The sequence below is a fragment of the Macaca fascicularis genome, chromosome 6 (assembly GCF_037993035.2).
Source record: "Macaca fascicularis isolate 582-1 chromosome 6, T2T-MFA8v1.1".
Taxonomy (NCBI): domain Eukaryota; kingdom Metazoa; phylum Chordata; class Mammalia; order Primates; family Cercopithecidae; genus Macaca; species Macaca fascicularis.
The window spans coordinates 36,039,821-36,066,216 of record NC_088380.1 but is presented as its reverse complement, the minus strand read 5'-3'; the positions used below and the strand labels follow the sequence as shown (position 1 = coordinate 36,066,216).

At 40.4% G+C, this 26,396-nt stretch overlaps 1 protein-coding gene across 1 annotated transcript in view; it reads right to left on the bottom strand.

The window, feature by feature from the left end:
* The window catches only part of SPEF2 (sperm flagellar 2), a 189,746-nt gene that overhangs the window by 8,964 nt on the left and 154,386 nt on the right, over positions 1–26,396 (bottom strand). Inside the window, exons 30-34 of the mRNA XM_005556713.5 lie at positions 24,997–25,226; positions 11,531–11,637; positions 11,057–11,239; positions 8,289–8,381; positions 4,583–4,762 (exon numbers count right to left, since the gene is read on the bottom strand). Of these exons, the coding sequence (XP_005556770.2) occupies positions 4,583–4,762; positions 8,289–8,381; positions 11,057–11,239; positions 11,531–11,637; positions 24,997–25,226 (793 nt within the window). The remainder of the gene's footprint in view (positions 1–4,582; positions 4,763–8,288; positions 8,382–11,056; positions 11,240–11,530; positions 11,638–24,996; positions 25,227–26,396) is intronic.

Below are 26,396 nucleotides of genomic sequence, written 5' to 3'. Positions count from 1 at the left end.
TTAAGAGGTAGCAATGTAAACCTCTGAAATGTCAGAGTGAGTAATCCTTAACTTATTAGTGTCAGAGGATGCTTTTCACATGTTTGCTATTTTTGCTCTCTAGGGGGTTGGTACAGAACAGGCTTAGTGGCTCAGTGGGAGGGGAAGGAAGGGAGAGAGACTGAGATCAAACTGAAGACATTGGCATGGTCCTGCAGGGAGGGAAATGTGTGCAAGAGGCGGTGGTTATCTCCAATAGAGTCTCTGAAAGCTGGTGATGTTGAATGTGGGTGCAGGAACAAAACCAGAGAGGCCAATTTGGAGAAAAGCCAGTACTTTTGAATGAGCAATTATCAGTGGTATCAAAGATCTACAGAAGTCACATTATTATCTAAGCAGGGGAACAGATTGTGGTGCTGTCAAGCACTATGTCACACTTGGCTAACCCTCAGGACTCCCAACAAATATGTCCCCAGAGTGCTACCTGTGTGTCTTCCTGACCATGCATTTCCATCATTCAATCAGCTCAGTCCCACATCTCGGATGGCAGCACAGAAGTCTGTTCTTGGACTAATGTGGGCAAAGCCTCAAAGAGCAGAAGGGCATAGAAATGTATGTGTTTTCTACCCCAGGGCCTCAAACATTCCTTGCTAAGATGTTTTTACTAGACTTTTGCAATGTGAGAGATTCAAGCTCACAATTTACTAACCCCCATGCCACACAGGTGGCAGAAGGAACCATTTTCCCAAATGTCATTTATTTAAAGATCCACCTAGACTAGTGCATGACTGATGAATGCCTTGCTCTTAAATTTCTTTTAAATTACCCAAGAAGCTGTGGCTTTAAACAGAAGGCCTGAGCTGCACTGAATAAAATCAGCATGAATAGCAGAAATAGAGTAAAGAAAACTGAAACGCTGGGGAGATTTCCAGTTGTTTGTGTGGAAAGCAAAAGCAGAGATCTGATTGAATGGCTTGGGAGTGAATATGAATCTGCTGGAGGTGTTATTTCTGAGCATTATGGCTTCCTGGGTCAGGGTTGCCCAGGAAACTGGAACACAGTGGAAATGGCACAGAAATGCAGTGCCACAGCTGGAGACAGCAGGATGAGGAGTGAGTGAGAATGAGGGAGGTGGGTGGCTCCTGTGTTCCAAATGCCCCTAGGGTTCACTCCAAGTCAGGAACAGGCCTGTGTGTGAGAGAGAGCCCTGTGCTCCATCCTGGCTCCACCTCCCACCCACTAGCTTAATCTCTGCAGTGCAGTGTTCTTGATTCAGTTCCTCCACGGCGTCTTTGGATTTAAAAGGAGCTTTGAGAACAGCACTCAAGGGGAGCTGCTTCCTGGGTGGGAACACTAGCATACGGTGAATGCAGCACTCAGGGATGGAAGGCATTAAGCGCCTTCCTGTGCTAGCTAGCCTGGCTGCCAGCCTCAGAGACAGCTGTCTGTTGCTATGGCAACAGCTCTAGCACAGGCTTCCTTTTTCCTGGCCTTTCATGCTCATCGCGGCCTCCTGGAGTCTGCTGTTGCCTCTGCCTGCCTGGAATGTCTGCTTTCCTCCTCTCTACCATGGAGACTAGACTAAACTCCATTCATTTCACTGTCCCTCTCTTCCTTCTTCCCTTCTTTCCTGGCCATGTTCACAAATACTAATCAAGCACTGGCTATGTGGCAGCTACTTCAGAGGACATGAAGATGGGTAACAAGGTGTCCCAAACTCAAGGCAGGAACCATTTAGCGGTAGAAATAAATAGATAAGTGGTCCCCTGCCTGAAAGCCTAGGTCTCTTTATTTCCCTCCTTTGCCCGCTATAGTCTCTCCTCAACACAGAGAGATACTGACTTAGTGAAGCCAGGTGACTGCACTCTTCCAATGACTTCTCATCCTGCACAGAGTTAAAACTAACGTCCCTGCAGTGGCCCTCAGGGTCCTCTCCCTCTCACTTCCCTTCCTTATTACTCTCCTCCAGCCTGGTCCTCTCCAGTTCTGCTGGCTAGCCCTAGTTCTTGGAACACACCAGTCATGACCGCACTGAGGGGCTTTTGCACTCACTGTTGTCCTCACTTCAAGTGCTCGTGCCCCAGAGACCTGCAAGGCTCTCTCCCTCACCTTCTCCATGCCTCTGTTTATATGTCTCTTCACAGAGAGGCCTTCTCTGGCCACCCTAATGAACATTGCCACCCCTATTCCAATGCCTGTATTTTCCCCCACATTCTTTTTTTTTTTCCATAGAATTTATCACCGTTCGATGTAGTCTCTATTTTGCTTATTTGTTTATTGCCTGTCTTCCTCCTGCCTGGAATAATTTTTGTTCACTGCCATACCCCCGAATCAGGAGTGGTCCCCAGCACAGGCAGGTGCTCAATAAATGTTTGTGGAAGCAGTGAATGTGTGTGTGTGAGGGTGCTCCGCCCTGCCAGGGAAGTTCTGGTTATAACCTGGGTCTCGCTGCGAGAGTGCTCAGTGTTGTCAGGGTGAAACATGTGGTACTGCCGTAGGCCTTGGATGATGGGGAGGCCTCAGATCCTTTGAGATGAGATGAAGGGTGGAGAGCGTAACAAGAGTAAAGAAGAGAGGCAGGAAAGGAGAGGACATCCACACCTCTTCTGGCTGGCAAGGCCTCATGTTAATCTGTCTTTTATTCCATGCTCCCTCCCTGTTTGGGGCATCATTCATTCTTTTCTGTATGAATGAGGCCAATTAGAGTCCCTTCAGGAGAGCAAGTTCGGCTTCTTTTGTGTTCCTCACGGGGCCATGTAAAAAGCATAGTTTACAAAGTGAATGAACTAATTAATTGATCAATGAATTAATGCAATGTTTACTGAGCTCTGTACCAGGCCTTGCCTCAAGTTTAGGGATGCAGAACAAAACAGATGCCTCCTGTCCACCAAACTCCCTGTCCACAGGATGCTTAGAGTCTAGAGAGAAGCAGATCTCAAGGAAGTCATTGCCAGGTGAGGAGTATCTCATAGGGGAAGCAGGGTGCACCATGGGAACATATAGGTGCGGGTCTGACATCATTTGAGGTGAGGGAAGACAGACATTAATGAGATCTCACAGCATGCTGTGATCTGGGCTTAGATCACGGATTCAGAGTTAGGTTAGGGAACTCCCATCTACAGGGAGATACAGAAACATCTCTGGGAAAGTGGCAAATTCAGTGCCCGTGAATGCACATCATACCTAACTCCTCACTTATTTGGGAAACTTATTTATTTATTTTTTTTGAGATGGAGCCTTGCTCTGTCACCCAGGCTGGAGAGCAGTGGCACAATCTTCGCTCACTGCAACCTCTGCCTCCCAGGTTCAAATAATTCTCCAGTCTCAGTCTCTCGAGTAGCTGGGACTACAGGCACACACCACCACACCCAAGTAATGTTGTATTTTTAGTAGAGACGGGGTTTCACCATATTGGTCAGGTTGGTCTCGAACTCCTGACCTCAGGTGATCCACCTGCCTTGGCCTCCCAAAGTGCTGAGATTACAGGTGGGAGCCACTACACCCAGCCCCTTATTTGGGAGACTTTTAAACTGAGGTTCTACTGTCAAAGAAGGCAGCATTCTTTAATGGAAATACATACTCCTGGCTGAACTTTCTGCCACTGTGTGTTGAGACACTATTTACAGCACACTGGTTTGAAGAGTTGTTAGCTCACTAGATATGTATCTGGCCTCACTCTGGCTCTGGTGGAATGGGAAGGAAATCTTTCTGTCCACATGTTCAGGGCCAAACTTTAAGGTGGCATTTAAGAGTTTCTCTCTTCCCTCCCATGAATGCAGTTACAGGAACCTCCCATTCCTTTCAGACTACTTCTACTTCATATTTTCACAAGTATGTGTGAAAAAGACAGAAGTTTGTGTCTAGAACATCTGAGGAGTCTGGACTGGGTGGCAATCTTTTCCCCTCTGTTTCTACAAAGGAAAAATAGAAACAAGCATCCCATCAGATGGAGCCACTGCTCTGGCTCCCAAAGAACAGAACCAAAAGCCATGTCAAGAACAAATGGGCATCTAGCAAGCACATTACCTAGCACCCTGCTGGAGACTATCCCATCCCAAAAGCCAGGGAATGCCAATGCCTTAGAGATCTCAAGGGGAAGGTGAGGTGGCATCTTAATCGGATATTATTAAGCTTCTTTGTCCTTGGACACAGGTGATATGAAATGCAGGTTTCCAGTGGCCGGGCTTTGGCCTGAAACACTACCAAGCCACATATATGTGGCGTGCATATAGACCTGAACTTGTTTCATCTATCGTTTCTACACAGAATCCCAAATGGATAGGGTTGATACCCATTTCTGTTTGATTTATCAGGATCAGCACTCACGCCAAATAAAGGCCATCCTTTACAGAGTAAAGCTTGACTCCACCAAGACACTTTGAACAAATTTTGATTTTACTACAGACATGGTCGATGGCAATCGGGTCCCCAGGTCTTAATCCAATTGAGTAAGGCTTTGTTGAAGACCTAGTATGTGTAAAGCATCATAATACACACCTAGGAAAATATGGAGATGAAAAGAACAGAGTCCTTGTTGCCAGTTTAGGGTCTTCAGGCATCCCCTCCAGACTCTATAGTTAGTCTATTTCTGGAATGCAATTACCTTTTCTGCATTTGGAGTGGAAGCTTCGACTTGTTGGAAGACATGAGTCCCAACAGCCACACTGAGGGCCCTGTAGACTCCTTCCACGGTGTCTGGGTGGCAAGCAAAGTAAAGCAGCATCTGTGTGTAGTCAAGTTGGGGTGGATCCTTCTCATAGTCAGCAAATAGCCTAAAGAAAAACTGCACACAAAAAGAATTCCAAAGATAAAATGGGTGCACTCTCGTAGTCAATAGTTAGCCATGGCAATGAAGAATCCCCCCAGGAGCTTTGGAATAAGGTTACCTTCTGAGGGTTGAATTACTAAAGCTAACATAAAATGAAATGTATGAACTGAATAATGTTAAGAAGAAAAGCAGTAAAAGTAAGGCCCTGAAATATTGTAAAAGAAATGTTGTGCTAATTAATGCTACTAACATATTTAGGAAATGATGTACTGATTAAGGGTAGTTGGGGGCTGCACATTAAATAGGAAAAGAGAGCCACAAGCCCAAGGACCCATTTATCTGTCCTCAGCATTCTCCGGACAAACTAGGCCTTGGCCCTAAATATGAGGCTTCTGGTCCATCGGTCTCTGTGGGAGGTGAAAGGAGGGAAAGAAAATGATGCCTAAAGCCCCTGGGATTCTAGCTATTAAAAAGTCTTCAAACTGGTTCACCTCTTCTGGATTTCATACTCAAGCTACTGACCCTAGTTGGCTTCACATCCAGGCAGAGAGTGTACTAAACACCAAATATCAAATCAGCAGTTTTCTCACTCTGAATACCCGAGCTGACATTGACACAGTGTCTTGTGCATTTGGCAGCATGAGGAGTTAGCGCTTGGGAGTCAAATATCCTCTGGGGCCCTCCAAAGCAGAGGCCCAAACCAGGGAACACATAGGCCACACCTAGGCACATAAGCAGCGCTGTCTGGGGAGACTGCTACCTTCCAGCTCTTCACAAATGTATATTTATGACCTGGAGAACGTTTTCAAAATGTGAATTCTGATTAAGTATGTGGTGCTGGGCCATCTAAGGTTCTGCACGTCTAGCAAGGTTCCAGGTACTTCTAATGTTGCTGGTTCTGGCCCATACTTTGAGAAGCAAGTTCCGAGAGTCAGAGGGTATTTCCACCAGGTTATTTGTTACCAAAAACCCTTACAACTATGAATAGTTTTACCTAGGCATAAATGAAGTTAACAGGTGGAAAAATAATTTCTGATATTTGGAAAATCCAACAAAAATTTAAATAATGTCTCAAAGAAATGAGAGAGTCCAGGCGTGGTGGCTCACGTCTGTAATCCCAGCACTTTGGGAGACCAAGGCAGGCAGATCACTTGAAGCCAGGAGTTGGAGACCACTCTGGCCAACATAGCAAAACCCCATCTCTACAAAAAGTACAAAAATTAGCCGGGTGTGGTGGTGGGCGCCTGTAATCCCAGCTACTCGGGAGGCTGAGGCAGGAGAATTGCTTCAACCTGGGAGGCGGAGGTTGCAGTGAGCTGAGATCTTGCCACTGCACTCCAGCCTGAAAAAAAAAGAAGAAGATAAAAGAATAAATAAAATAAGTAAACTATGTGGTGATTATGAACACACAGAAAAAAGAGCAGGCCAAGGAAAGGGGAATTGAGAGTGAAGAGTGGGGAGGGGCTAGATAGCAAGATTGAGGTGAAGTTTGACCAATGACATGGAGGAGGGCAGGGAGTTAGCTGGGGAAGACATCCAGGGGAAGAGCATGACAGAAAAAGGGGCTGCTGAGGCCGAACTCCCAAGGTCGGGGCAGGCCTTGCATGTTTGATCAACAATGAGCAGGTTCAGTGTGGCTGAGCCAGAATGGGCAAAGGGATCATGGCAGGAGGTGAAATGAAAGAGGCAACAAGATCAGAACACACAAGGCCTGGTGGGACACAGAAGGATTTGGGCCTTTCCTCTGAGTAAAACACAGAGTTACGGAAGTTTTGAGCCAGGGCTGCTGTGATTTGATCTGCAAACTGGGTGAAGACAAAGCATAATCAGGGAGACCTATCATGAGGCCGTTGCAGCCATCTAGGTGAAGTTGATTGTGGCTTGTTCCAGGTGATAGCAATAGGGCTGGGAAGAAGTGGTCTCATTCGGGATTTACACGTTTTGAAGGTAGAACTATCAGGATTTCCTAAGGTATTGGATGTGGAGTTTGAGAGAAGAGAGGAACTGGGATGACTCCTGGGTTTTTGACCTGAGCAACTGGAAGGATAGGTTGCCATTGACTGAAATGGCACTCACTGTTCTAAGAGTGCCACACACATGAACTCCCTCTGCACAACAGCCCCACCAGAGAGGGATAAAAAAGCAAGGCGCAGAGAGGTTGGGTCATGCCGTGGATACCTCACAGCTTGTAAACAGTGAAATCTGTGCTTCTATCCCAGCGTAAGAACACTGAGATTTGTGTAACTTCTGAGCATTGAGTATCACAGACACCCACGGGGAGCATAGAAAACACCACTCCTTTCACCTTTTCTGTCATACGGACATCACACACATCCCTGTCAGCTATCTTTTGTTCCATAACAACACTTTTTGCTCAGCCTCCACAGTCCTGCCTCTGCTGCTGACTTTGTTCCTTTCCTCCCTGTAATCTTCCAGCAGCAGGTGGGAGCCACCGGCTCCAAAAGTACTAAAAGGTCCTTTTCTGTTTCGCTGCCAGGTGAGCAGCTCAAAGATTCTGCCTTTGATTGACATTTCTAAAAACTTCTGGCTGACAATGAAAGTACTTTGCACTTGGTATAATATTCAAACTGCCAGTTGCTTCCAACTAATAAAGAACCTGTTTATGTTGATGGTAGATTTGTTCACAAAAGCATATAGAGACCATTCCAAAACTCTCCAGGATAATTGGTTTTCAGTCCTCCAGTTTCACATTAAAAATAACAACACACAAAATACTGCCCCTGCAACTGCCAACCTTATATCTTGGGCTTTTTTGGTAAATCTCTGACCCTTTATCTTACCTGCTCTCCTGCTAGCATCTAGCAGAGGTGTTCAAAAAATATGCATCCAATTGAAGGAAATTGCTCCATTTATGGCTACAACTGGAGTGCTGCTCAATTTTGTACTGCAATTTGGAACTAATGGCTAGAAATTGAACAATCCATATATTATACAGAGTTCACTGTGATGTCTAAATCTACCATTCAGTTTTTTTCATGTCTTACTGAGGATAGAGTGGCATTGAGATTTTTAAGGTCTGGCTTTTCATTGTGGCCTCAGAAATAGAGGCTCATAAAATGCTATTATTGAGGATAATAATAATATTGAGAGCAGCAAGCTCTGATGGGCCATGGGCAACGCTATAGGCAAACCCTTGCTGTATTAGTCAAAATCAAAGAGAAATGGACATAGGTAAAATGACAAATTTTATCCTAAGCTTTTAGAATTGGAAGGAAACTCAGAGAAAAATGTGTTAACTTAGCTTATTTGACAGATGAGGAAGGTGAATTCTGAGAGGCCATGGAATTGTCCAGGTTCACAGAGAATTAACAGTAAGGCTGTGATATTCTGGCCGCTGCCTCCTCCCCCGAGCTTCTCTACACTGACTCCTCAGTGAGTACTAAGGTCTGCACTTTGGAAAGACAGCAGAGGAACTGAGGGGCAGGCGCGCAGTCCAAAGCAAGTTACACAAGTGGAAGAAAACACAAAGAAAATGGTTAGTGCTTTAATGCCACATTTTTTTGAAGATCTCAGTAATTACCTCTATAAGACGCTCCTGCCTATTAAATGGCAGAGGTTCAAGAGGATTTTCTGGAATTTTTATATCTTCATCTCCTGTAAACCACAGACCAGCCTACATAAAAACAAAACAAAACAAAAACAAAAAAACAACGAAAATTATTAAAGTATGTGTTATGCTGAGATGTTCCTCTAAAAGCCTCAGAGACTGAGCCAATCTTGTCTCTAGAGCAGTTATCTCCCAGGTAGGATGCAGAAACCACAGGGGTGTAGGAGAAAATACTAGAACTTCGATTTACATTTCTTTTTATCTCATTCTTATGTAATTTTTATTTTTACATCTTTGATAATGTTCATAATGTATTATGTGCTGTTGTATATGTATATACTTTATAAATAAGTACCCATAGACTAGGAGTGCTGGCTACTTTTTTTTTTTGAGAGGGAGTCTCATTCTGTCGCCCAGGCTGGAGTGCAGTGGTGTGATCTCGGCTCACTGCAAGCTCCGCTTCCCGGGTTCACACCATTCTCCTGCCTCAGCCTCTCTAGTAGCTGGGACTACAGGCACCCACCACCACGCCCGGCTAATTGTTTATACTTTTAGTAGAGACGGGGTTTCACCGTGTTAGCCAGGATGGTCTCGATCTTCTGACCTCGTGATCCACCCGCCTCGGCCTCCCAAAGTGCTGGGATTACAGACGTAAGCCACTGCCCCCCGTCAATGCTGACTATTTTTAATGATTGGATGAGGCTTGGAGGCTGCTACCCTGTATTAATCTTGCATTAGTCATATTTTGGAGGAGTCTGTGCCCCCATTAAAAATAGCTCACATTCCTTATGTACTGTTCATGTCCTATCTGTTTGTGGAGACTTGCATGGTGCTGGTATACATTGCTGGTTTTAGAAAACTCTTTGTTAAGTAACTGAATAACTGACTCAAGATCTCGGTGACCTCTTGTTCATGACGTCCCTCTGTCTCAGTTTATAACTGACACCAATTAGAACTTCATTTCCGCAATGCAAGCATACTATTTTACCATCCTAATGGGGCGTTTTCGACAAATCTTGTAAAATTTTGACCTCAAGTTATTTTGATTTTTCCACTGAAACAACATTGTGGGGGAGGGGTAGTGAGCTGGCAAGTGCTGATAATCTGTGAAAGGCATGCAGGCTGGTCAAGTGGGCCTTTCCAAACGGGGGTTTCAGAGGAGGGGGACCTGAGGGCGGAAGGGGAAAGGTCAGAGCTCAGAAAACAACCATTCCCAAAACACAGGCAGTGTTCAAAGAAGTATTGCTGAGTTTCTCTTAAACGCAGCATCCAGTTTTCTCTAAGAAACTCACACCTTTGGTAAAATAGTTTCCTGATTTTAGCTCAGCACTTTGGTGAAAATTGCCAACACCCTTTGTTCTTCTCATATTTGTGCAAAAGAATATTCAAATTGATATCCTATGCTGATTGCCACATACAATAAATAGCAAAGGTCAATAATTTCATGAGTGCGCACTTGTTAAAATCTTAAGACAGCTATGGAAACAAAGTAAGTTTTGCTCTGCTGCTTTTGTTTTCAAACAAAACCACCTCAACAAATTGTAAATCTACTTGGAAAATAAATGTAGCAGAACTCAAATAACCGAACACCTGTCTTGATCAGCCCTGAAAGAGCCTTGTCATAGTTTGTGTTTTTCCTTCTGGCTCAACTCTATGAGCCTGGAAACCTCAGAGCTCTCACACAAAAAAAAGGAGGCCATGCGTTAAGGAAGAAAAGGGAAGCAGGAATGTATGTGATTGGTGAAATACATGTGAGATGCAGGCACCTGGAGAATATTACTCTGTTTCAAAGTTAGTTCCTTCTGAAAGTTTCCCTCTTTCATGTCTACCAGCAATGTGAAATGGTGAGCAACATAATGACATTAATAAAGATCAAGTAAGTAAATCAGGCCCCTCTCTGTTATGAAATTTTGCTTTTACTCTTTTCTTAGTCAAACTTCTCAAAAATCAGTTGATTTTTCTTGTTTTCACTTTCTATAGACTCATTCATTTCCTCAACCCTCTGCCATCTAACTTCTGTAATTATTATTCCACCACAATTTTTCTAGCACAAGTTACCAGTTACATCCCACCTGCCACGTCCAATGACCAAGTATTACATACCCTACTGGGTTATCCATCACTTTCCTTGAGTGATCTCATACAATCATAAATTCAATAACCATTTATATGGTATTGACTCGTGATCCCTTCTGTATGGGCCATATTAGACTGGACATTTCTCTCTTCATTTCCCACAGATATTTCAAACTCAACTTCTCAGAAATAATCTCAACATTCATCACCCTCTCACCCCAAAGAGAAAAAACTTGCTCCTTTCCGTGTGTGTGTGTGTGTGTGTGTGTGTGTGTGTGTTTAAATCACTGTTCTTTCTACTCTGGGAGCTTAGAGTGTTGGACATTGGGCTTATTAAAAGCTTTGCAGATGATTCTAATGTACAGCCAAGGATAAGAACCACTGGTTAGGAACTCAGGAGAAGAACAAAAAAATTTATGTAACTGCTTTCAGAACCCTTTGTTCTCCTGGAAGTTCTGACTTTTTCAGGTCTTTTCCCTGGGGATGGAAGTCAGGCTTCTGCCTGGGGCTTTGACACTGCCTGTGCTGCCTCTGGGTGCCTAGATAAGGGCAGCTGAGAAGCAACGCACTGGCCTGAGACCTGGCAATGTAACATCAGTGAGTAATTCACTTCTTAGGTCACGAGTGTTCTGGTGTTATCAATGCCATCAGGTGCTGGTAACAACCTGCATATACTGCTCGAAAGTGATGGTGCCCAACTGCGCCTTATCCACAGCCTTGAATTTCTGAAGGGTCTCAAGGAGCTCCTCCTCCAAGGGAATAGGCCAAGGCATTGAGGTTACTAACAGGAACTTCCGCCAGTCCACAAACTCAGAGTTGACTGTTAATAAAGATGTTAATTCCTGTAACTAGAAGAAAGTTATAAAGTTATAAAGGTAGTTATAGATAGAAACTCACTGGTTGAACATCACAGTCTCTATAATATTCCAGTGACAGATCATCACTTATTTTTCAAATATTGAGCATGTGCATACTATATGTTTTAATTGGAAGTTCATTCATTTTTCATTCACTCACGTTTCATTGATTGCATATTAAATGTCAGACCCTATGCAAGTACTCGTTATTTTAGAACTATTGATGCATTGATCAAATAAGAATGCTTAAAGCTTTAAAACTCAAACAACATAGAAGCTTACTTCAGGTTGGGTAAGGTGCATCCAACTACTAGGAAAGTTGTTTGTGCCAAGGTTCAGGGTCACCAAATCAATCAGAATGTCAGTAAATGCTTTATTTCCTATTATGCCTATAATACAATGAAAAATATTTTGTCACTTGGTTTAGGTGATGGTTTTTATATTCTTTTGCTAAAATAGAAGTAATGAGTATTTGAAAAATCTCTTTATTCGTATTATATAAAATGGTAAGTTTTAAAGAAACAGAAGACATTTTGGAAATATAAAAATAATAATTTCCTGATGCTGTCTCATTATTGTTTCTCAACTAAGTCAAAATGTCTTTTTTGGCTTAGTAATAATTAAATCCAGATTGGGTAAAATTATAAAACTGTATACTTTTTAGTTTAGAGTGTTCTTTGACCTTTCACTCAGAATAGGCTGAATTTTTCAAAAAATATATGATTTTAAGGTTTCTTACATGCAGTAGAGCACAAGAGTAAAATATTTTGGCAAATATTAAATAAAAGTGTTCCAAATGCATGCAGATCACCACTACAATCAAGGTAATACATTTATCCTCATCTTGCCTTTTGGATCAGACCATATTTGCTTTTGTAAATGTAGAGAAATTTGAATTGTTAAATTACCGGATTGAAAGTGCTAATTTAGTCACCTAATTGACTCAGTATTCCTAAGTATTTCATGAAAGACCACTAACCTTTTAAATTATTTGCTCTTATGAACTAACCTACTTAACTCAATCTAAAAGAGATATCTACCTTGTTTTTCACTTCAAATTGCATGCACATGCATTAAGAAAGAAGTAAGAAAACAAAATAAATGAATCTACTTAAAACAAAATATCTGGCTAACCAACACAAAGAGGTACCTTCTAGAACAAGGAGAGACTCCTAATGTGTATCCAGGGATCTTTCAGGTCCAGAGTACATAGCTATTCTTTGTTTTGGGAATAAAAAGAATGAAACATAGCCTTTCTATCCCAAGATTTTCTTTTTACATCGAAGTTTTTAGCATTTCTAAAAGTTCACATGAACTTTAGCATTTCCTCTAACCTCCGGGGAAATGCAATAATCCTTCTAAAATCTCAGTGCTTCAAACCAAATACACAATTTTGAGATTTGGAAGGTAATTTTCTCGGTAGCAGGAATGAAACCTTTTTTCTTTGATATAATTGGCCATTCAGCAGGCTGTTCAGAAATACATTCTGTATCCTTTTTCATTAAACTTAAGCATCCAGTTTTATAGACACGAGAACATTTTCCCAGATAGCAGAATTTTCAGTGATTTGTGGTTTATATGATCCTATGTTGGTTTTTAGATAAGTCAGACATAAATCAGTCATGTTCTTCAAGCTACAGCCATAAATAAAATCTACTGAAACCATGAAGAGGCTCAGAGTATTTTAAAAATCTTGTAAGCTGCAATTCATTTCTGCAATCTCGAATGGATATGGTGTAAAACAAAGTGTAATAAGACAGTACCTTCGGTTTACATAAGAATTGTTTACCTGAGGATTTAGCATGAAACGTGAAAACTGTTTTAATATTTGCCTTTGTTACTTACATGGCCAAAGCATGTAGTGATATAGTTGCAATAAAATAATTACATAAACTTACAAATTTTGTTCACAGATGAAAAGAGAAGCTCTCTTTCAGTTTGGCTCTAAGTTAATTACCTAATGCAACTATCACTTAGAATTATCGAGGAAAAATAATGAATTGTATGCCAGGCCTAAGGGAACTCAGACCGTAATCATATTCTGGTCACCCTTAGGGATAACTCTCAAAAAAAACGACATCAAAATAACACCATTGTGTGGAAGCATACAGCTCCACCAAAATAGTGTGAAAGAACACATGAATACATAAGGGAAGTTAGAAAGCTATAGAAGAAACAATCTTGGGCTTTTTACTCTGTATGTTTGGAAGAAGCCAAAAGCCTTTTGTTTGATGTGAAGACAAGTTACTGTTTTACTTTTAAATTTCAGGTTTCTGGAAAATATTTATTTTATTTTATTTTTTTACTATGCAAAAGAGCTACATTCATATGCAACAACGTCAACATTTGCATACTGCTAATCACTTTCATAATGGCTTTCTGAGTTTGATGAGCAATCTGAATTAGGTCTTGTGTCACCAGTTGAAGACAGTGTTCTTGTATTCCATAAATGGATAGCTTTCCTAGGGTCAAAATTATTAATGTCTGGAGAATTCAACTGAATAATTAGGACATCCGTCATAATTTCAGCCTTGATTTTTGCATGCATGTGTGACTTGGTCCATTTCACCTGACTAAAGCCACGTTCTGCTTCAGCTGAACTTGCAGGAAGGGTCAACACTAGATCGACCAGTGTCAGGATATTTGGATACTTGTGTAAGTAAATGGAATTCACAAAATCCCAGGTCAATTTTCGAATGTTCGGAAATCTAGGAGGGAGGAGAAGAAATGGAAAAAAGTTAAGACTCCCAAGTTTTACCCAAACATTTATAAATATCAGCCACTTTCCTCAGCTTGCTTTCTTGCTTACCTGGCATAAATCTCTAATTTCAACATGCTCCATTCAGCATCCATTTCACTAAGTTTCACATTGGCAGCTTCTAATACTGGTTCATAATGTGCAGTCAGGATGGATACCTCTTTTTCTCCAAATTCTATAATCAAGATACCAAAAATGGTCACATATAAAAAAGAAACTCACACAGACCATCAGAGAATAATAGGTTCAAAGTCAGCACATATAGATTACCTTGATTTATCTTTGTGGGCCATAATTTAAAACTTCCAATCATGGTAGCCCTCACCACATTTTGGCTGGCATCTCTGAAACAGCCTTGAAGCCTCTTGATAAGATGTGTTAAAACAATGTTTCTCACAGCAGAAATGTTTTCTTTCCCTCTGAGGCAGTTACCATGAAAGTGTGTGGCTGAATCCATCATGCGTTCTTTTGGCCCTAGTCTGGGGAGAAAAAAATCACCCAAATAACAACTAACAAATTAAATGAAGAAACATATGGCAGATAATTTCACAAGTCAAACTGTCTAGTTTGACAGACCTCAGATCATCCCAACCTCTCACCTTGTTTGATACATTTGGAGCATTTCCAGCATTGACTCTAAAGTGGCAAATATGTCAGCAATTGAGGAATTTCTATTCTTACTGACACCAGACAGAATGCTAAGGACATTAATGACATCCAACAAGAAGTGGGCAAATTTAACAATGTCAGCTTGGAGAAGGGACTCCAGAAGTTCTTTGGATTTCTTTTGATTGGTGTCACTTTTGCCTTCGCCTGCCTGTAACACAGATTGGGAACAACATGGTGGTTATCTTTCCCAAAATTATTATTCCAAGGATCTCAAGAAAAGCATTTTCTGTGATTCTGAAAAAGTAAAATAATGTGGCATTTCAAAATTACTTACTGAGTACAGTTGCCGAACAATTGCAGGATATTCCTTGAGAAAGTTCTGGAGGGCTGCCTGTAATCCTTGAAGCCACTTCCTGTCTCCTATTTGAGAAGGCATCACAGGTCGAAGGTGAAGGCCTTTGAAAGCAATTCTCAGAGCACTCTTATGAAGAGGAGAATTGTGATAAAAGTGATAAATGCTGTGAAGGAGATCTTTGACATCATTGTACAGAGGAATGTTCTGGAACACCACTTTGTAAGATAGTTCAAGGTGATGTGCAAAGCAATATACAGTCTGTACACATGGTTGTATTTCTCTTAATAGCAGGGCCACCTCATTGTTCTCTCCCTCTATGCCATGAGTACCATCACTTCCAAAACCAACCAGCTTCTTTGCCCAGTCTTGGCTCGACAGTCTAAGTTGAAGATTTATCTCTAGAGTTTTCTCAGTGGCATTTTTTATTGCCAGAGGATCATTTCTTTCTACTGTCTGTACCCCAACAAATTGACAGTGCACTTTTCCTGCATGTGCAAACTGCACATAAACAAGTTCGACTTCTTTGATTAAACTGTCTGTGATTCCATCACTGATGACAGAAAAAAATTTACTTTTTTCTAGTTTCTCTCTTAGATTTTTTCGTTCTACTTCAGCAATAAAGTATGTAAACATTCTTGCTGATTTTTTAGTTCTGAATACTGGGCCAATATCAACACCTTTCATATCATCCAATTTGCACATCCAAATAAAATCTTTGAGGGTACGTCCGGTCTTGGCAATAGCATGGCATGATCTGAATAAGTTCTCTACTCTCCCGAGGGTTACTTTGCTCATGGTCCTCATCATTAGTTTGGTGGTGGCTCTGTTCACTGGAGAGCTACTTGTTGCTTCCATTAATGAAGCCTTGGCATGAGCCTCGCTGAGTTGATGTGCATTGAGAAATTCAGTCCTAAAGTTGTCAGTACCATAAAAGAAATTCACTTGACTTCCCCCTGACTTCACTCCATGCTTACGACACAGGGCGCAGAATATAAGATTTAATAGCTCATCATATATAAGCCATGAATATTTTTTAAGCCAAATTTTCAAAAATTGATGGCTTCTCTTTGGAAGGTAATGGTCAAGCTTCCGTGGCCTTTTCTGCTTTTCGGTGACTTTATTCACATCATCCGAAGGATTCCTGCCTTTAAAATAACTCCACGTTGTTATTTTAAGTAATCACAATTTCTACCCTCAGTTTTGCTTAATCTCTGACCCCCACATTTGCTCACTATTTTTGGAAAAATTTTATTGAGTGCTTATTACTTACCAGGCATTCCGGTAAGTGCTTTAACTAGTTTATATCACAGAATCCTTACAATCCATTACCCCTATTATTTAGTTCAGAAAATGTACTATTATTATCACCGTTTTATAGATAAGAAAACTGGGGCACAGGGAGGTTTATTAAACTGTCCAATGTTGCAGTGCTTGTAAGTGGTGGAGCTGAGATTCACCAGTAGCCCGACACTCCACAGCCTGTTTGTACACGTCCCTCTTCCACGTGTCTTGTATGAAGAAAGGACTGCTATGTTCTTCTTCGCTTTAGAATCCATTTCTCCAGGCATAAGAGTGACATGACTTTTAGCTAAAATTTTCTTCCCTTGGTGAGAAAAAGGAATAATAGAGCTTGCATGGTAGTGTGTCTGCAAGATCTGCCTTGGACATCCCTTCCCTCCTGCCTAAGTCCTACCTTCTGTTGCAATGCCATAGCAAACTTGTTAATTTACAAAAAAAGGATGTGAAGCTTTGAAATCCTTGCCAGGTGGTTTTGTAAAGGAGCTGTGCCTCATGCCTCATCTTTTTCTTTCCCCCGAAGGTCTAATTTTTGACACATATTTGATTATTTGTCAGACAAGCGGACATATATTTATCTGAACAGAAGGATAAAAAACTAAAAACTACACAAAACAAAGTCCTCAAGTACCAGTTTCTCCCTGAAGGCAGAGATCCTAGACCACGTATATGTGTCCCTTCTTCACATTCTTTGATGCTACTAATCATTAGATTATATTGTCCATTTTATCATATAATAAAAAATTGAATGTGTTTACTAAAATATTTCATGTTGACATATATTCAGGGTTTTTTTTGTCAATACTTTATGGTTCTAGGGTTTGACCCCTCTGACTAGAACTAAATAATGTGCTTTGTAAGTCTGGCTGACTGCTAAGCACTTGGTAGATGCTTAGGAAAATTTATCTTCTTTCCTAATTGGTTTTCATGATTTCCTATCTCAACCTCTTTTAATTGAAAACCTTGACATTAGTTGATCTGTCTCTGCCTTTCATACCTTATTTGGGTCTATCTTCTCCTTTACGTTCTTTTTTTTTTTGAGATGGAGTCTCGTGATGTTGCACAGGTTGGAGTCCAGTGGCACGATCTCGGCTCACTACAACCTCCACCTCCTGGGTTCAAGCAATTCTCCTGTCTCAGCCTCCTGAGTAGCTGGGAATACAGGCACCTGCCACCACACCCAGCTAATTTTTGTATTTTTAGTAGAGACAGGGTTTCACCATATTGGTCAGGCTGGTCTCAAACTCCTGACCTCAGGTGATCCACCCACCTCAGCCTCTCAAAGTGCTGGGATTACAGGCATGAGCCACCACGCCCAGCCTCTCGTTTGCTTTTTAGTCAGTCTTTTGAGGCTGTAATTAAAATAGACCCCTGGTTTTGCAAATTCTAAATGTTACTGTATTTCATTTAAAATTAGTCTCCTTGTAGTTGACAGCTACTGCCTTCATTTTCTTACTCAAACATTGGGCTACTTGTCAGTCTTCCATATTAGGCCTGTTGCACTATGCCTGGGGGCTGCTCACATGATGCTGGTGAATAAATGAATAAAGAAATGAAAAAATAAAGTATATTTTTGTTAACATCTCTTTTTGTCTCTGTCTCAGAGACAGAGGGTACACATTCAGAACTCTAGGCTGTCGTGGTTAAGCTAGATCATTTAGCAGCATGGTTTTTACAGGAGTTCAAAGGCAGAAGTAGCTATTGCTGCCTATGTGAGTCAGCATGAGGGTTAGCCCAGAGGCTTTTGAAACTGAACTTTCCAGGAAGAAAAGGAGGGGAAGGGTATTCCAGGCAAAGGGGAAAATGGAGCAGCTGTGGAGATTCTGAGATTGCATGACATATTGAGGGAGCATGGTAGCTCATGGCTGTACTCCCAGCACTTTGGGAGGCTGAGGTGGGAGGAGCACAAGCCCAGGGGTTCAAGACAGCATAGGCAACACAGTGAAACCTCATTTCTACAAAAGAAAAGAAAAGAGAAGAAAATTAAAAAAACAAATTAGCTGAGCATGGTGGCAGGCACCTGTAGACCCAGTTACTTGGAAGGCTGAGGTGGAGGGGGTGTGTTGAGGCTGCAGTGAGCCATGATTGTGCCACTGCACTCTACCCTGAGCTACAGAGTGAAACCTTGTCTAAATATATAAATATATATATATATGTGTGTGTGTGTGTATGTGTATATATATATAAATTTAAATTTAAAAGTAAATTTAAAATTAAAATTTACATTTAAAAAATAAAATTTAATTTCCAATACTGATTGTGCTAGTTTCAAAACAGAATTTTAGTTCTATGGACAGATTTTCCAAAAGATATTACCTTGAATTCTGAGTATATACTTTCATTTGTCTAACGTAAGTTGTCTGGCTTCAGAATACCTGTGTGTTTCATTCTGAAGACACATTTGAAACTCTACCCATAAACAGTTTTAACAGGTCTAAAGCCTTCTAGATTCACTACTGCATTTCTGCGATATGAATCTGACCTAATGGAAAGAGTTCGCCCATTGAAAGAAGCAAAGGCAGATGGGGGCCATAGTCCTCTTTGCTGTAATCCCCATATTTTGCCACTTGCTGTGATAATTCTGTCAATAACACCTATTCTTCTATAGTATTCCCTTCTCTAAGAAATCTTTCGGTATTTCTTGATTTGGGTTAATGTCAGACTAACTTAGACAATTTTCAGATCAAAATACTTACCTGCAAATACATAATATTGTATTTTAATAATTTTCTCACAGGCACTAAGACTGGTAAAATCCATAGAACTTTCTAGTTACTCCTTTCAGGCAACCAACCACTCCGGTGCCCTTATTCCTGCCTCTGGGTTCTTTGAGGCTTTGCAGAGAGACTGACAGTGCCTGCCACTCTCTCACACATAGCCTCTTCCCTGCTCCAATCCATTCTCCACGACACTTGGCTCTAAATGCCTTTGAAAATCCTTTCCTACATGTCATTTGCAAGCCACTTGAGACTTCACAACCTGACCACAAGCTCTCTGTGGTCCCATCTCCTGCCTCTTGTTTCTTCACAGTTCCCTCAATACGTCATGCAATCTCAAAATCTCCACAGCTGCTCCATTTTCCCCTTTGCCTGGAATACCCTTCCCCTGCTTCTCTTCCTGGAAAGTCCAGTTTCAAAAGCCTCTGAGCTAACCCTCCTGCTGATTCACATAGGCAGTAATAGCTACTTCTGCTTTTGACCTCCTGTGAAAACCATGCTGCTGAATGATCTAGCTTAACCACGACAGCCTAGAGTTCTGAATGTGCACCCTCTGTCTCTGAGACCAGTCATTAAATCCATGGGTCTCGGCCGGGCACGGTGGCTCACGCCTGTAATCCCAGTACTTTGGGAGGGCGAGGCGGGCAGATCACGAGGTCAGGAGATCGAGACCATTCTGGCTAACATGGTGAAACCTCGTCTCTACTAAAAAGACAAAAAAAATCAGCCGGGCGTGGTGGCACGTGCCTGTAATCCCAGCTACTCGGGAGGCTGAGGCAGGAGAATGGCGTGAACCCGGGAGGCGGAGCTTGCAGTGAGCCGAGATCGCGCCACTCCAGCCTGGGCGACAGAGCCAGACTCCATCTCAACAACAACAAAAAAATCTGTCTGTCTCCAAAAGGGATTCAAAAAAGGGGTCCTTGCCAGCTTCTTAGAGCAATGTTACAGGCCTTAAACAAATGCTGCCTCTTTTGAAGAAAAAGAGAGGGTGTAGAATTTGCTAAACTATGTTCTCTTCAGGTAGCTTCTCAGTAGAAGCAAAAATAGCTATGAACCAAATCTCTGCAGGCATTTCATAGAGTACCGATGGGCTTACAAGGAAAAAGGGTTCTATGGCTTAAGTGTGGACAGAGGAACATTGCTAAAGTATTCTAGTTTCAACAGAATCCAAATTGCTTCCATCAGAAAAAGGCTGTCTTCCTTATGTACTTGGCATTTGATGTTTGGAGACAAGATGTACCTACCCAGAACTTACTGGAGTACACAAAATTAATGTTTTTGTTTGGAATGCTTGTACTCCCTAGGAAGCCACATTACTTTATGATTTAATTCTACCAGGTGATGTACATTTTTTTTTGGAAGTACTCAGCGGTAATATTGCAAATGCCTACTAGGGTATTTCCATCTTCAAGACACCAAGCTAACATTTTGGATAATAGACTACTTTGTATCAATATTGTATAATATTATATATTATATACTAATATGACATTACTATAATTATATAATCAAGTCACAATGGCTTATATGATTACACTTAAATTGCACATTCTATGTGCTATGCTCTTTCTAAGCACTTTACATATATTAATTACTTTAATCCTCATAACAACCTGATTTCAATACATGGAATATGTATCATTATTATTCTTATTTTACAGATGCAGTAACTGACACAGAGAGAAATTTAGTAACTTGTCCAAGATCATATGACAGTCATTTGACAAGAGGTGAACTTGAGAAAGAACCGTTTGGCTCTAGACATCCCATCATAGACTGAGGTGGATAATAAGTGAATTAACATATGAAAATGTTAGCAAAGGATCTGACACATAGTGACCAGGTCAAATTGGCTATTGTTATAATTCAGAAAATATTCAGTAGATCTAACTCTGCCGGGAGTATGCTCATAGGAATGATTCCTAGGATACGCGATGGAAAGAATGGTTTGCTAATTCATTAGCTTTCTTTTACTCATGCTGTTCTCATGCTTCTAAAGTATGGATCTTTGCTAAGTGGCAGGAAAAATGCAAGTGTAATCAACTGTTTCATTGCATTTTGCATGATCTCATTTGATTATCATGTATAAGGTCATTATTTTTCTGGTATATTTGTGTCAATCATATCAATAAATACTATTTTAGGTCTCATCATTACCTTTACCAAAAGAGAGGTAGAATCATCATTAAGTGGCAGAATTTGACCAGAAAAGGAGTGTTGAATATGTTACAATACATGATGCTTTTCAATTTTATGTTTTCTTTAGTGAGGGCTATTTTAATGAAGACTTTTGTTTTTGAAGGAATTAAACAATATGTAGCAGAAAACCCCTGAAGCTTTAGTTCTTTCCATTTACATCCTGATACCATCTTGTCACAAGAATTTAACCCATTCAGTCATTGTTTTAATAAAAGATTAAATAATAATCCAATAATTGTATTTGTGTGGCATGATTAAAACTTGCAAAGTGTAATTTAGTAACATCAGTGCTCCTTATAAATCTGCTAAAAAATCTTACCATGGGCATAGTAACATAATGGCTATTATATGCAAATATGTATGCTTCCCCCACAAAAAAAATCCATCTGTGTTAACATATTTTAGTGAACTTGAAAGTTGCATCTTAGATATTATATGTTACATGGGCATATATGAAATCATATAGGAAAATGTTTATATTTCTTGGCATAGAAATAATAGCAAGTTTGAGCAGGAAGTTCTGCAGGATCACACATTTGAAACACACCATGTTCAGTCAGCTCCTCCATACTCTCAAACCTGTTATCACTCAGTAAGATTGTCTTTTGAAATTGTAGAGTTCTAGGGTAAATACAATGGAAGGTATCATAAAGGATTGTTTTCCATTTCTTGGAAGAAATACAACAAAAGCCTTCATTTAAAAGACGGATGGGTGTGTATCATGTTTCTTAAGTGAACAATTGCCAAATGGGGTAGAAAAACAAAAAAGTCAGAGTATACTTTGTGGGGCCAGAAGAGACGGGGAAAAGGGGTGAGCAGCAGTTAATGGGTTTTCTGAGGCATGGCCATTGTCAATGTTTGGAGCCTGATTTCAAGGGTATCAGTAGAGAACCTCCAATTCTGTGACTCTGGGAAGCAGAAAATGGAATAGTACTTTTCTCTGCCCTCTATAAGAATAGTAAGAATGATAACAATGAACATTACTCCTGTCAATCAAATTCCCAACACTTATTAATTATTTTAGATACACCTAAAAAGCAATATATGCAATACATAGTTTTTCAAATGGTATAATTGAGTTAATAGAGAAAAGAGTCTAAACTGTTTGCCCATAGACCATGCATAACTCACTTTGAATGATCACAATCCCCAATTCCTACAGTATTGTATAGCCTTGTAAATTCTGTGTTAATTACAACTGTTATTCTTGCATATGGGTTAATTCTCCAGCTTGGCTGGGTGGAGGTGGTTCCTCAGACAGAGAAAGTCTCCTCTTCCATTCGCCTGAAGCTCATGCAGTTGGAGAAAGAAAAGCAGAGCAGTCTCCTAACCGTTTCCCAAACATCATGCTCCTATCCTCACGCTTCTTGTCTGCAGGGTTTCCAGCAGCTGTTTCCCTAGCTGTAAACATTTTCTCTAGCCTTGCCACAAAATCTCTTTACCCTCTTCAATTTCCCCTCCTAAGTTTTGCTCCACAAACTTTTCTCTGACCAATTTCAGGGCACACTGATGCTTTGCATTCTTGAGCACTTGAATAACATTCATATTGTGTCCCAGAAAGAACTCTAATAGTTGTTCATATTTCCTTCTTCTTTGCTTGCCTTTTCAAATTAAACTCTCAGCTCCTAGAGCAAGTGGTTTCCTTTTACTCTGCTTTTTAAAAAATAAAAATTAAAAAAAAAAAACTCTTTCTGTTTCTCCCTCCCTCCCTCCCTTCCTATATTTCCTCTCCCTCCCTTCTTATTTCTCCCATAGTCTGAAAACATTTATCTGTCGACATCTTTGTTTCCCAAGGGTTTCTAGGGTTAATCTTCTGAGACACATGTCAAGTTATAGCTGCTATTTTTTAAAATTTATTTATTTATTTATTTATTTATTTATTTATTTATTTATTTTTTTGAGACGGAGTCTCGCTCTGTCACCCCGGCTGGAGTGCCGTGGCCGGATCTCAGCTCACTGCAAGCTCCGCCTCCCGGGTTCCCGCCATTCTCCTGCCTCAGCCTCCCGAGTAGCTGGGACTACAGGCGCCCGCCACCTCGCCCGGCTAGTTTTTTGTATTTTTTAGTAGAGACGGGGTTTCACCGTATTAGCCAGGATGGTCTCGATCTCCTGACCTCCTGATCCAGCCGTCTCGGCCTCCCAAAGTGCTGGGATTACAGGCTTGAGCCACCGCGCCCGGCCTAAAATTTATTTTTAAAATTTTAGTTGAAATATGAGCTATGGATTTGAGGTTGGAACCAAGAGAGTATTATGATTAGCATCATGGATACTAGAGTCCCTTCTGAAAGATATTATAAGTGGATCATAATTTTCAAAATCCACTTCTACCTATGCAAGTGTCCCCAGATGCCTTTAGTTTTTACCTATTAATTGAGTGATTTCCTCCCAGTCACCAGAATGTAGGATTAAAGCAAACCACATGTCATGATTAGAATCCATTTACACATATCTTTTTATTTTATGTGTAAAATAATGGCCTGGATAAAATGAAGAGAAAAAGCAACTCTGAAGAGGGAAGTACATAATAACAGGGCATTGTGAAACTTGCACCATGGAGAAGAGTGGACTCTGCCTGACCAAAGGACTGAAGGGATTTCATGGGCTGATTTGTAAAGTCGAGATTTTTTGTACCTGCTGATGGCCATGTTTCCTTCATGCCCAAATGCTGCCAAACAGCACCTCTGTCCCTCCACAGCTGAAGTATTAGCTTTTATACCTTGGAGCTGTAAAGCCTGCTCTAGCTGATTTGATGAGCTGACATATCAAAGCACAAGGCTCACCCAGGCACACACATCTACACCAATTTCACCCACTGGGCTTGGCAAGGAAGCTTTCAGACTTAGAGTAATGCTCTTTTTACTAATGATATATGATGTGAATTTCTAGAAATACTGAACCTTTTTTTAAAAGTAACATTGTATTAATACTAAAGTCAGCTGATTATGCTACAGGCAAAAGTAATAATTTCCCAATAAGTAGTATATGTTGAAAGATAAAAGAAATCTGCTTATGAGAGGCAACTTAGTTCAGTGAGAAGGGGCAAGAACTTTGGATCTGCAGAGTTCTGAATGACATATGATCATAGGCAAAAAATCTGCTAAACTCCTCTGCAAGTCAGTGTCTAGACCTTTAAAGTGGAGATGATAATCCTATGTGATCTGTCTGAATTACTTGAGCTATCACTTGACAGAACTCATTGAAGAATATCTGGAAGTAGGAAAAGCCTGAATAAAAAAAGCCTGTGCAGATGCTGTAGGTCCATGCTGATAAAATGTGAAAGAGCTAAAATTGTTGTGTGCAGAAAACATTTACACATACACATGAACAAACTAATTAATTAAGCCAACATTTTCTGACAGCTTATTTGATTCTGCTTATGGTCTACAAGCACTGAGGGAAAAGGCCAACATAAAAGGGAGATCTTCTATTCCCTGGTCTCCCCTCAGAGAGACACAAACTCATAATCTCAATACAATATCTAAACTAGAAGTATGCATAAAGTCTTTCTGTAAGCTGCCAAGTGGAGTAATACTCAAATATACAAACCTGTCAGCAAGGGGCGGGGAGGACAGGAGAGGGAATTACCAGGAATGAAGATCACCACACTGCTCAAGCATTATTCACAGTGGGTTCTGCTTGTTTAATTAGGGTCTGTGCTGTATGAAACAAATATTTAATAAACTAGAACAAAGCAAGGACATGTTTTAGTGCTACACGATCCCATAGAGCTGATTTTACTTGCTGGCAAGTGATTGCTGTCCTGGTTAATCTTAACCTTTTTTTGTGCTCTTTTCACAATAATTATTTTTCTTACCTTTAGGTGCCATATCTAAGAACTGATCCCGAAGATTGTCAAGATGTTCGATGGTCAGGGTGCCATCTTCTTCCTTTTCTACAGGTGGAGGACGTATCGGTGGGGGAGGATCTGGAAAGACTTTTACATTGCCATTAATGAAGAAGTCTTCTTGGTTTAAATAAAGTTCATTCTGAATTTTTGTAGATGTTTCAATGTGATAGCGAGCTACGTCAGTTAATTTTTCTACACTGAAAGTGGTAAAATGGATAGCATTAACCCCATGAAAGATACTATTAGATTAATAAAGTTTGCTTATAAGACATACACACAAAAGTAAACACATTATATAGCTCTTAGACAACTCCATCTGCATGCTTATAAATTTCAATTTGTCTCCAAATCTATTTTGTAAAAAGGCAGGGTATAAATAAATGCAGATTAAATAGAAAATGCATGCTTATTAAATAGCTAATAGTTACACATTTTACACAAAACTGAACTTAAAGAGAATCTATTAAATATAGTTTTTATTAGTATTAGAATATATTTTACTACGTAAGCAAGATTATATCAAGGGTTATATTTCATTCTAAGTATGAACCAGAATAAGGTTATATGGCACAATACTCTGTAAAACATGACTATTAGAATAATACATTTATTTGGAATAAGGATGAATTATGAAGTGAATCAAGTTCGATAATGTATTTCTAGAAGGGTGGCTTTTCTCTATTTCTGTCAAGAAGTTTGATGTTATCTAAAACAAATGATATCAGAATAGCCTCTTTTGCATATAATCCATTGAAATTGCTTTGCTGTCTTCATGAAGAATAACAATTCCTAGCTAGATCACATGGTAAAGGAGCAACAGTTGGGAACCACTATGATGTGGTAGAAAGAGTACTGGAATCTGAGTTCTCATCCTAGGACACTCTCTAGCTACAGATCCTGGGGCAAGTAACCTAAGCTCTCTAAATTTCCTTGTTTTTGCAATGGAATCAATCACACAACACTCCCTATCTTATAGCTATTAATGTGAACTCACATACGGCAAGGATTTAAACTGTACTACGGGTATAGTTAATGACATTTTAAAAGTCGTTTTAAAGGCTAGAGAGGTTTCATACATGAATAAGTGCATTATCGCTGTACCGAAGACAAGATCTTGTTTATATATTACAATGAAAGTGAGCATCACAGAAAAATGCATATTTAATCTGATTTTATATAATTCATAAGCACCAAATATACCATATACTGAACATATAACTGAAAATTTAAAAAGTAGTATTAGTTGCTGTCTTTCAAAAGATACTCGAATTCAACTCCAGAACGTTGTCTTTGTGAGTGTCCATGTAATACGGATTAGTCAATTAGTTTATGCTTTAGGGTGGTTGCGTGCTCGGGGACAGAGGAGA